This window comes from Hoplias malabaricus, chromosome 3, assembly GCF_029633855.1.
Source record: "Hoplias malabaricus isolate fHopMal1 chromosome 3, fHopMal1.hap1, whole genome shotgun sequence".
Taxonomy (NCBI): domain Eukaryota; kingdom Metazoa; phylum Chordata; class Actinopteri; order Characiformes; family Erythrinidae; genus Hoplias; species Hoplias malabaricus.
Window position 1 is genome coordinate 44,106,203 of NC_089802.1, and position 12,150 is coordinate 44,118,352.

Below are 12,150 nucleotides of genomic sequence, written 5' to 3' on the forward strand. Positions count from 1 at the left end.
AGTTTTTTTAATAATTAGTTTTTTGCTAAGATTAATTGCTTTTTAAAGGGGTGCAGTTGCATTATAATTCTATTATATTATATTAATATCAGTAGCATCAAATGGTCTTAAACTAACAGTAATAATATTTATCACAGTAACTTCTGAGACAATATAGGGGTCACAAAAATATCTATTGTGACAGGCCTAGTTATATGAGTTTTTTCTTTTATGATGCAGTACCTAGTGCAGTCTCTAGTGTACATGTCCAAATGTTACATGTACATGTTATCACTCTCTCTTTGCTGCAGTTACAGCCTGTTCTCTGCTGTCGGATGATTAGTTCTGGATCACAAATCTCACAAATGCTTCAACTGCATTAATCTCTAGGATGCAGTTTCACTGCTCTGTAGCCCAATGCTGGGAGGCATTATATTCCTCTAACCAACAATCAGCAGTGAGTATGGTGACCATAGATTCATGTGAAACAGGTCAAATATGAACTCTGTGTGCACAGATGAATGTCACTGGGACCAGTGGGGGCACTTCTAAGTTTCCTAATAGGTATGTGGATACTCTTGGATATTTCCTGTGGTGTATCTTGTCGACTACATCTCTGAATACAGCTCAGTGAAGCCTGCGGCCTACAGAGTACAGACTCTTTCCTCTTGATGCTGTAGTGTGTCTTTTCTCAGAGTTTCCTGGTGTTGATGGCTCTCTTTGCTGTCTCTCGTTCTCTTCCTGGTGTGTCTCTTGAGTTCATCCTCACCCTCTCCCTCTCTCTCTCTCTGCTCTCCCTCCATCTCCCCCCCTCCTGCTTTGTGTCTTTGTGTGCGCGCCATTCTTCATGGCGCTTCTCCTGAGCGGGGCTACGGTAGGTGGACGGACGAACGGCACACAGCTCTCTGGCCGCCGAGTGCTAGCGCAGGGTTTGGCGGAATGACCATTGTAACTTCCTTGTTTTTTTTTTTTAAACATTTTGCTGCTTGTCCAAAGAACATGAAAGAAAAAAAGCAAAGGAAAGTTACAATGCAGATGATTACATGGACAAACCAATAATGACCAACATGAAACCCTGTTATGAGATGCGAATGAAATGATTAACTCACTAATACTGACAGGTTTGACTCCTTTAAGACTCACAAATGCATGTTTTAAAGGGCATAGCTTTCTGTGTGGGGGAGAAACTCTTAGAACATCGGGCTCTTTAAAGCTAGATTGAAACAAGGAATGAATTGATGAAATGAAAAGCACAGAATCCAAGAACATTAGCACATACTAATTATGCTGTGCCCTTTAATTTGCTGCTATAGGGAGATTATTAAGAATGGACTTGAGACTCACAATTGTTTTGGTGGCACTCCACTTGAAACGCATTCTACAGAAAGGCCACATCGCACAGAGCTGTTGACCCAAAAAGGAGACCCTCATTCACATTCCCATTAGCTCACTGAAACAGAAACCACCTGAATGGAATACAGGAATCTGATAAAGAGCTCATGTGATTTTTACGCCTGAAGTCCCAAAGGATTCATTTTTTCTCAGTACCTGTCCTTTTAATTAACTTCACGCCACACAGGAACTAATCTGATCCTAGATGAGTGTTAGACTAGGCCTAGGATGACAAGTATGAATAAAAATCCTACTATATACTACCCTAACATTTTCTAGTCTTATATATTACAGTGACAGTACCTTTAAAGTCTGGTATTTGGCACTCCAAAGAATTTCTCCAGTGAGTAATTCTGGCCAGGGCTAGCTAAACCTAAACACAACCCACATATGTGTAGCCCATGTGTTTCTGTACAGTTTGTTGTATATTGATGTATATTGGAATTAATAGGGAAAAATTATGTATGACTTAGTAACAATTAAAAACTTATTTTCCAGCAGTCTGGGTGTTGTCCCAAAATATACTGCATAGATAATATAGAAAAATATCAGCTGTCAGCATTTCAAAGTCCAGCAACAGCACACAGGAGAACATTCCTTCTTAAATCACCAAATCACAATTGCTCACCGGTGGTTCCCCTGAAAATTACTGAATAGTGATGAATCAGATCATGAGAAAATGGGCCTCAGGATATTATCTCAAATATATAAGTAGGCCTCAAACTGCACATGATTGTGAGGAAACAGATATATTATGTCTGATTAAATATGTTCATCAATGGCATTCCCATGAATGCCCCAACCTACATAGACCAGCACTGCTAATAAAGTGTGAAAGCTAGTGATGAGTTAAGTGTGCCTCACTTAGCTTTAGACACCCTGAGTAATAGCTTTACTGGTGCTAGCTGATATTATTGGATACTACATGGACAGCAACATTTACAAACCTTAAGATTCCAGGCTGAAATCCACTGAACGTTCATGACAACACAGATAATGTGTCACCAAAAAATTGTGAGCTCAAGTCATTTGCAGCACCCAGCCCTGAATGACTGCATTGGTAAAAGGCTGCTCTAACTGTGAAGTCCGGTTACAAACACATCTACACTCTACTGCACCAAGAGGCTAATAAAAACCCTGAGCTTGTGGCATGCTGCAGACAGGAAAGAGAAGAAGTCCTCACTGTAACCCACTCATTAACAGCATTTACATACACTTCCTCCTCCAGAAACAACAGGACGATGATGATGAAGATGGAGAAACAGGTTTAACCGAGGAGGAAAAAGAAGAGGAAGAAAAGGAGGAGGAGAAACTGGGAAAGCTGCAGTACTCTCTGGATTATGACTTCCAGGACAACAAGGTTCTTCTCCCCTTTCTTTGAGTCATGTTTTCATTATTTATACGTTTGTAACAAAGCAGTTTACTCAGGCTGAGTATCTCATCATAATACTTCTGTGCAAAGTTTGATTATGCAATGTAAATGTTGCAAGTTTCTAGGTAGAAAATGGTACATCAGATTTAATTTTTATTAGGACATCATTTGTCTGTTAATTAAATAAAAGTGGGTCTTAATATAATGATCAGATTTCTACCTGATTATTACTTGTTATCAATTCCACCCGTCAGTGTATCTCCAGTCTTGATTACATATGAGGCCAACACACCACTTCTTTTTGAACCACAGCTGTATGGTTCACATGTAATGACACCGAACAGCTTAACATGCAGGGGTGGAATGGAATATGCCCCAATCTGTCGCATCAGAACAGAAGCCCATGCTATCTAGAATCCTGCTCAGAGAGTGGGGAGCATCCTTCCCCCTTCCAAAGAGTGAAGCCAATTGTGCTTTCTATGTAGATCTCTGTTTCAGCTGGCTGAGGGATCACAGGGAATCAAACTTATTATCTTAGTGCCTGATGTTAGGGCCAGTACTTGGGCCACTCGAAAGCCCTAGGGCCTATGCACTTATACACTAAGTTTTATTTATTTTTGAGGTTCACTTATTGTTTATCAGAAATAGTCTAACAACTTGACAACATTCTCTTTATTTTTTATTTTAGAGTTTGCAGGCTGTCTGTTAATATGCCTTTAAGACATGCTCAGATCTGATTGGCTTCTCTATATTGTGCTTCATTCAGAGCAGTTCAAAACACTGCTGAAACACACAATGTCATGATTATGAATTACTGAACCGGTGAAAATGTGAAAATGTAAGGATTTTTGTGAAATCATGAAAACAAAACATTAAAAACAGGCTTTTTTCACCATCCAACTATAGAACATTTTGTAGCTTTATCCATGTTTACATTATTAAATCCTAGCCTACGTCTTAAAAAGTGACATGTCCATTATATAGATCTTTACAATAATTTTTCACATAGTTCCAGTTTCTTGTTGCATTCCGTTCTGTGCTTGTAATAGATTACATCAGCAGAATTATTGCAAAAAGTAGCAGGAATAAATGAAATGTGTTATATATTTGATCTAGAAGAGATTCACACATTTCTAGGCCTTTCTGTGCATCATGTTTTTCCGTGAATGTTACTAAAACTGTGATGTTTTTTCCTATGCTTGTCTTCATGTCTTGTCTCTGGTTCTTTTTCTGTCTTCCTACCCTTTCAATTCCCAGTTGACAGTGGGGATCTTGCAGTGTGCTGACCTGATTTCTATGGACTCTGGAGGAACTTCAGACCCTTATGTAAAAGTCTTCCTCCTCCCTGACAAGAAGAAAAAGTTTGACACCAAAGTGCACAAAAAGACACTAAATCCTGTCTTCAATGAGACGTTTGTTTTCAAGGTGTGTTCTTTTGAAGTAGTTTTAATTGTAAAATTAAAGGAATTGTTAGTAATTTAAGGCCTAGAAGGGCCCCTCGGGTGAATATCTATATCTTTAACTTGTTAACATCCATGTGGTGCTGAATATATGCTAGAAGAAGTAATTAATTTGTCAATCATAATATAATTTGATTAATTCCAGCATGTAAGGAATAATAAATATGTCCTTAAACTGCTGTGTAGCTTTTCAGAACAGTATTGTGTGATGGGGCGGCATCACACAATGGCAGCAGGTAGTGTCGCAGTCACACAGCTCCAGGGGCCTGGAGGTTGTGGGTTTGATTCCCGCTCCGGGTGACTGTCTGTGAGGAGTTGGTGTATTCCCGCCTTGCACCCAATGGTTCCAGGTAGGCTCTGGACCCACCGCGACCCTGAACTGGATAAGCGCTTACAGATAATGAATGAATGAATGAATATTGTGTGATGTTGTCAACAAGTAAACCTCTTATATCACAAAAAAAACCCCTTCATCACTCTGCAAGATGCTGGGAAATGACTAAAACCGAGGAGCAAACTTTGGAGATGAAGAATGTCATATCTGAATCATTCCATTTGGGTTAAGGTTAATCAGAGTTATCTTATTAAACTTTCATTTTTTAATTAAAAGAATGTCTAAATCCAGCTGAAAGAGAGTGCATAACACATCAGCAAGGAGTCACACTGTGAGCTGATAAAATGTATTGGTTCTAAAGCATTTTCTATAACATTCATGTTGGTGAACCATTTCCAGCAGTGCTGCTGTTTTCCACTTGTTTTCTGCATCTTCAGCACTGCTGCTCTTTCAGACTCAATGCCATCTTTAGCTACAGAGTGAGTTTTCCTTTGCCATGCTCACTAATAAGCTCTACAGGGAGCTAAAGGGCCTCTGGTGCTCAGCTCTACGGCTACAGCTCAAACTTACTGCCTGAGACAGAGAGCTGATGTAGGACAGGAACAATTCCCCATCTTTTAACAGTCTCTCTTAGAGTGAGAGAGGCTTACTGTACATTTTAAAACAGTATGGGCACATCTCAATGAATGAATGAATAAAAGCATGATAGAGAGAGAGAGAGAGAGAGAGAGGAAAGTGTAGAAATGTAGCTGCAGCTCACTTCATTTCACACGTCAGCAAAACGCACACATTCATTTTCATTGATGTTCCTCCACTAATAATTCAGTTGTATAAGCAGCTTTTGATCGCTGGCAGAGAAAGAACTAGAACATGTTTCACTGCACTGAGTTTATTAGAGAAAAATGCAATACAAGTTAATTGACTGTGTCACATTCTAAACACTGTCTGAGCTGCAACACTCTTAATAACTTTGGTGTGAATGGGCTGAATACACAGACACAGAAATATTATCAGAGTGTAAGCTGTTTTTGCAGTTTAATATCCATATAAAGTTTGGGAATTAATTGAGCATTATTCAGGGTCATGGTGGGTCCAGAGCCTACATGGAATCACTGGGCGCAAGGCGGGAATACACCCTAGAGGGGGTGCCAGTCCTTCACAGGGCAACACACACACTCACACATCCACTCACACACTCATACCTACGTACATTTTGAGTCGCCAATCCACCTACCAATGTGTGTTTTTGGACTGTGGGAGGAAACCGGAGCACCCAGAGGAAACCCACGCAGACACAGGGAGAACACACCAACTTCTCACAAACAGTCACCCGAAGGAAACCCCTGCAGACACAGGAAGAACACACCACACTCCTCACAGACAGTCACCCGGAGGAAACCCACGCAAACACAGAGAGAACACACCACACTCCTCACAGACAGTCACCCGGAGGAAACCCACGCAGACACAGGGCGAACACACCACACTCCTCACAGACAGTCACCCCGAGGAAACCCACGCAGACACAGAGAAAACACACCACACTCCTCACAGACAGTCACCCAGAGGAAACCCACGCAGACACAGGGAGAACACACCACACTCCTCACAGACAGTCACCCAGAGGAAACCCACGCAGACACAGAGAGAACACACCACACTCCTCACAGACAGTCACCCGGAGGAAACCCATGCAGACACAGAGAGAACACACCACACTCTTCACAGACCGTCACCCGGAGGAAAACCATGCGGACACAGGGAGAACAGACCACACTCCTCACAGACACCCAAAGTGGGAATCGAACACACAACCTCCACTGTGCCACCCCTCTACATCATACAGTTTTGTTTTAAAAAAAATGGGGAGCAATTTTGTTTTTTTTTCATTTTGTAATCGTTAGCTTATTCAGAACATATATGTGCTGTACTTTCTTCCCAGTGGAGGAGGTGTTTATGGGCAATGTGATTGTGTTAATGACATTCTGTGCTTAAAAGGGAGTGATTCTAAAGTAGGTATTCATTCTTTCTTAAGACATGCTGAACTCAAGATTATTCTGAAAAGGCTATAAGAAAATGCTAAAAGAGTGTATCTACCATATGTACTCAGGCTTTAAAAATATATAAAAATTCAGTGGAATTTTTTTTAAACGAAGATTCACTAGCAGAGCATTCAAGAATAGCAGTGAAAGCAGAATCTTCCAGTGCACCTGTACATATAAAGAGGAAGGAGGATAGATACAAACTCAAATGTCCATGTGTTTCCTATTTCTGAGGAATATGTAGATCCATTTATAAATAAAACTCTTAAGAGATGATTGGATTGGGGATTGTTGAATTAAAAGGCACCTTATGGCACAGTGTGCTCTGTCCTTTGGCTTCATATGTAACCTGAAAATTGTCAAATAATATGGGCTTCAGATGTTTTCATTAACATAGTTTTGAAGGCCAGTGGAAGAAATATTACTAATTTGCGCAGTTTAGATTTGTGTAGCACTCATTCTATTAGCTGGATATAGTTTTATTAACCCTTAGGGCATCAAACCATTCCTGGACAAATTGTGCTACCATTACATTTAAGCTCACTGTGCACAGCTGCAATGTGCAAGTGTTTCATGTTTATGGCATCTAGAGAATCTAAACTAAATGTGGATTACTGGTAAATCTCTGGGATGTTGTATAATTGTTCAAATTTAAAAAAATCTTTTATCATGCTCACATTAAGTGAGTACAAGATAAAAACTATTGCTATTATTGATATATGCATTGATATATTTTTAAGAGCCCTGTAGGGGTCAATTGAAACTGGGTTCTTCTTTCTGTAGTGAATGGCCAATACCCAGAATGCAATGCTACTGCCATCATGATTCACTGTACCTAGAGGTGGGCAGATCAATCCAAATATCGATAATATCGATACCAACGCTTGTATTGGTATTGATCAATACTCGTGTAAAAAGATCGATACTCAAGCTTTTTTTCTCTCCCACGTGCACCCCACCCCCCACCACCCAGTCTTTAGCTGTAGCATGCGCACGCCCCCCCACCCCCCGGCTTTTGTTGTTGCTACGTCATGCTGCAAAGAGTAGCAGGATCGGTATCGGTATCAATATTATCGATACTGGCCCTGTATTTACTTGGTATTGGATCGATACCTAAATTCCTGTTATCGCCCACATCTAACTGTACCTTAATTCCACATTGGAATGAACTGTTGGTGTATCTATTTTTATCTATGTAATAACAAATTTTTGGGAGTAGGACCATCTCAGAGCTCCTTCTCTCAGCCTATACCCTGTAAACTTATATAATTTCTGCGTCTGACAAACTCGCTCCACCCTCCACCCCGTCTTCACCATTTCTCATGTATTCATCTAACCATTGAGGGGGATTTTGCTGTACACACGTTCCAAAGCCTCAATGAAATCCTGCATAAAACTGTATCTGGATTATCCTCCCAGTTTCAGCCTTCACAGGCATGGTCCGTACTAGCAAAATAAAAATGATCAATTTTCTCGCTTTAATTTAAAATTTTCCTCGATGGTCCCCCCTTCAGGTCCCCTACCAGGAGCTGGGAGGAAAGACTCTGGTCATGTCTGTGTACGACTACGATCGTTTCTCCAAGCACGACATCATCGGTGAGGTCAAGCTTCCCATGAACACAGTGGACCTGGGACAGCCCATCGAGGAATGGAGAGACCTGGAAAGTGCTGAGAAAGAAGAGGTAAATAGTCTGATATTATCGAAGATAATGGAAGCCTTTCTTTGGCATCAACAATATATCAGTTTTTCATAGATTCTTCAGTCTTCTCATACTCCTACCATTAAAAGTGTAAATAAGGTTCTTTTGCAGTGCCAAGAAAGCATTTCTGATTCCCAGAACCAAAAGAACTATACTGGTGAAAGAGATGCTCTAAAGGCAATAGCCTTGAATATTATTGGTTTAGAATCTAAGAAGTCTACAGAGCTACAGCAGAGCATGTTGTCACTTCCTGTCACCTTATTGATGTTTTTTTCTGTTTTCTGTCTAGCCGGAGAAACTTGGTGATATCTGCATCTCACTGCGATATGTCCCCACTGCTGGAAAACTGACCGTCTGCATCCTGGAGGCCAAAAACCTGAAGAAGATGGACGTGGGTGGACTGTCCGGTGAGCAGGACCAGCTGAGATTAAGTGCATCACTTATACCATAGCTAAAAAACTAACACTGATTGATCATCAGACCTGAGGAAAAAAATCTCTCCTTGTACAAGTCAGATTACTCTCAGAGTAGGTACAATGTAGTTAAAAAAGTTATCAAAAGAGAACCAAGCAAGTTCTCACCTTATAGTGCTTGTGTTGGGTGAACACTGGCTCATTCTCATTTAAAGGAACAGGCACTGAAGCTGGCATCGTTCTAAACGTGGCTGGCTGTGTAGACAGGGGAGAACATTGCTGTGGTATTTGATCCTTGTGGTAGTTTGACTAAAACCTGTCACAGACCCTAAGGAAATGTCACAGTGTGTAGAGAAGGGATATTTCTCCCCATTAAAAGAGCAATGAGTCATTTAACACCGAAAAGTGGTGAAGCAAATTTCTTTGAAATCCCTGAATGAACCACAAAGTCACTCACATGGGGGCGGCCATATTATAAATAGATTTATTGCAGTGTCTGTGACATACAAGCCACTAGATGTGAGTATGATAACTGTTACTTATCGTAGAAAAGAATCATTACAGAAAATGTCTGATTGCTCTTTTATGTCCTCTCATGCAGATCCATATGTGAAGATCCAGCTGCTGCAGAATGGCAAGCGTCTGAAGAAGAAAAAGACCACAGTGAAGAAAAACACTCTAAATCCATACTATAACGAGTCCTTCAGCTTTGAGATCCCACTGGAGCAGATGCAGGTATTCTACCACTGCAGGATTCATAAGAAAGTACATTAGTTGTTGAAGGATTTATCGACAGGGGATGTTAGTTCAGAGATTTCCTGTCCAGTTCTTCAGAACTCTTCTCTCTGAAGGCTTTAATTCCCAACACATGTGTCAGGTGAACATTTATTGATCTCTGGTTATGTATGGAACCTGGGAGATGGATGAGAATGTGCTGGTATTTGGTGCAGAATTTTATAGACGTGCTCCCAGGCTTAGTGCATAACTTGTAGTTTTGTTATACTGTATTTAAGCACTAAAACTAGAAAAGTGCACTACTGCAACTACACCCACGTTTTGTACAGTGGTTACGTGAAATAAACAGCTTTAAAGGAATACTGGGTAACATTTTTAAATTAAAATTACAGCTACAATGACTTTGTCTTTGCAATTCTGGGCAAAAATCCCCCCAATCCCCTCCAACTCAGATTTCATGTTAATGCTGTCAAAGTGAATTACACTCTGTTACTGTACAAAAGCACTAAATAGCTATGTAAACAATAGTTTGATTACATAACTATAAGGATGAGTACATATTTCCTTCCACAGAAAATCAACTCTATCACTGTCATATGCTGCAAGTTTTGTTATACATTTAATGGACCTCTTAATGGGCTGCTCTCTTTTGCAATCTAGAAAATCCTGGTGGTGGTCACCGTCTTTGACTATGACAAGATCGGCAAGAACGACGCCATCGGGAAGATCTTCATCGGCAGCAAAGCCTCAGGCACGGAGCTGAAGCACTGGTCGGACATGTTGGCCAACCCCCGCCGCCCCATTGCCCAGTGGCACACCCTCAAAGAGGAAGAGGACATAGACGCTATTCTGGCTGGGCTTCACGCCAAGAAGTAACCCCACCTTCCTGCAGCTCCACTAATCAACTAACCCCCCCCCCTTGCTATCCCCTCAAAACACCATTGCATGAACTCTGACCCTCCACATGAGATAAACACAGTATCCAGAATAATAATACTTGAAAAAAATTAAACAGCATTGCAGAATGTGAAAACTCCATGTCTCCATATAACCTCCATATCTCCTATGTAGCTGAGTAGAAGCATGGAGAGTTGAAGAAGAGCCAAAGCAGGTTTCAGATTGCCGTCCCAATGCTCCTGCAGCGGAGGGAGATTTGCACTTAAGAGATTTGCACATGGCCGACATAGCACTGACATAGCATTGTTATATAGATGACATTTTCACCTCAGTGGTCAGTTTTATGAACATCGTGAACTGAAAACAGTCAATGCATGCACACGAGGGCAGCTCTGTAGAGTAAGAATGTTATCAGACTACATAAAGAATCTAGTCTGTATCTCATTGTTACACTTTAGGTAGGCCATTGTCCATAAGGCAACATGAAAAACACATATGTCTTTCACTACAACTAACATAACCCTACAGAAATATCTACCTAAGCTTATTCCCACAAGTGACAGTTGGCGTTTCCTGACGTGAAGTGGACTAAAGCCCTTATGACAACTGACACTTACTGGAATATGCCTTTGTAATTGTCTATGTAGGTTTACATCACTAGTCATGAAAGGCTTATGTAGCCTTATAAACCATGACCTAAACTTTAACCCTTTTACTTTTACTCTTACCCATCATTCCTCATACCACAATTTCCAATGTTGATGTAGGACTTACACTGAGCTAAATATTGGTCTGTCTTCAATTTTCACAATTCAGATTAAGTTATATGTTAAGTGTAAAAATTCTGAGTGCTTTAAACATTAATTGTCCACTTGAAAAGTGAAAGTTGGCCTATTCTATGGTTTACCGGCCACACATACTTCTCCTGTGAGTTGGCTTCGAGTGCCTGAATGAAAATGCGTAATTAAATCTCACTGTATGTCATGAATAGTCCCAGGTTTAGTGAATATTTAATGTATGAGGAAAATGTTTACAAAGTTGTACGCAAACTTTTCTCGGGCTGCTGGATTTGACTTGAATTTCGAGACATGAGCTTTTCGATAATTCTATATAAGATGATGCTTAGAAAGAAGATTCAGGGCTACGATTTTGTAGAGCTATTTATCACTCTCTGTTTATACTGTTGAAAAATGGGTTAATATATAATAAGGGGCTATTGAGTCATAATGAGGAGTTAAAGGAAATCTATTGCATTAATATACGTCCTACATTTATTTGTCCGAGGTGTTAAAAAGTTACAAATAATTGATTATATCACCGTGCCAAATGTGGACTCACAACTTTCACGAATAGTATCCTCTGCATTATCACACACATTTCCATTATGGTAAAATTGGCCAAGGATTCTTTGTGAGATTTGATCTGTTGCCATGTGTTGGTCCTGGTATGTGCTCTTGAAAGCTTCTGATGTGCATTTTAATACCTCTGTTTAATTCACTGCCTTATTGGAGGCAAATGTACCTCTCACACAACCCCATCCAATTCCATTCACTGAGTAGACATCACTCTCTGAAATGCCAAAGTAACAATAGTAAAGGGACACAGTTCAGTTCAGTCCAGTGGAGATGTGCTTATCGTTGTCCTGTCTCTATTCATTTGATGCTAGAAGGGTGAAATAATGGTGAAACAGGCAGCATTTAACCCAGTCTTGGTGTGCACTTCTGTCCTCATACCCCTAACTGTGCTCTGTACATATGCATTGATCAACTTTGTTAATACAGCATGTATCTGTAAACTCGATGTACATAGAAGCATGTTCTGAAAAT

General features: G+C 40.4%; 1 protein-coding gene across 4 annotated transcripts in view; it reads left to right on the top strand.

Moving 5' to 3' along the window:
• The window catches only part of LOC136691886 (synaptotagmin-2), a 62,520-nt gene extending 50,370 nt beyond the window's left edge, over positions 1 to 12,150 (top strand). For 3 of the 4 annotated variants that reach the window (XM_066664795.1, XM_066664797.1, XM_066664796.1), the window contains 6 exons: positions 2,600 to 2,731; positions 4,001 to 4,168; positions 8,094 to 8,261; positions 8,569 to 8,686; positions 9,294 to 9,427; positions 10,088 to 12,150. In XM_066664795.1, coding sequence (XP_066520892.1) covers positions 2,600 to 2,731; positions 4,001 to 4,168; positions 8,094 to 8,261; positions 8,569 to 8,686; positions 9,294 to 9,427; positions 10,088 to 10,303 — 936 coding nt within the window. In that variant the 3' untranslated portion in view covers positions 10,304 to 12,150. The remainder of the gene's footprint in view (positions 1 to 2,599; positions 2,732 to 4,000; positions 4,169 to 8,093; positions 8,262 to 8,568; positions 8,687 to 9,293; positions 9,428 to 10,087) is intronic. The other variant, XM_066664798.1, reaches the window with a different exon arrangement.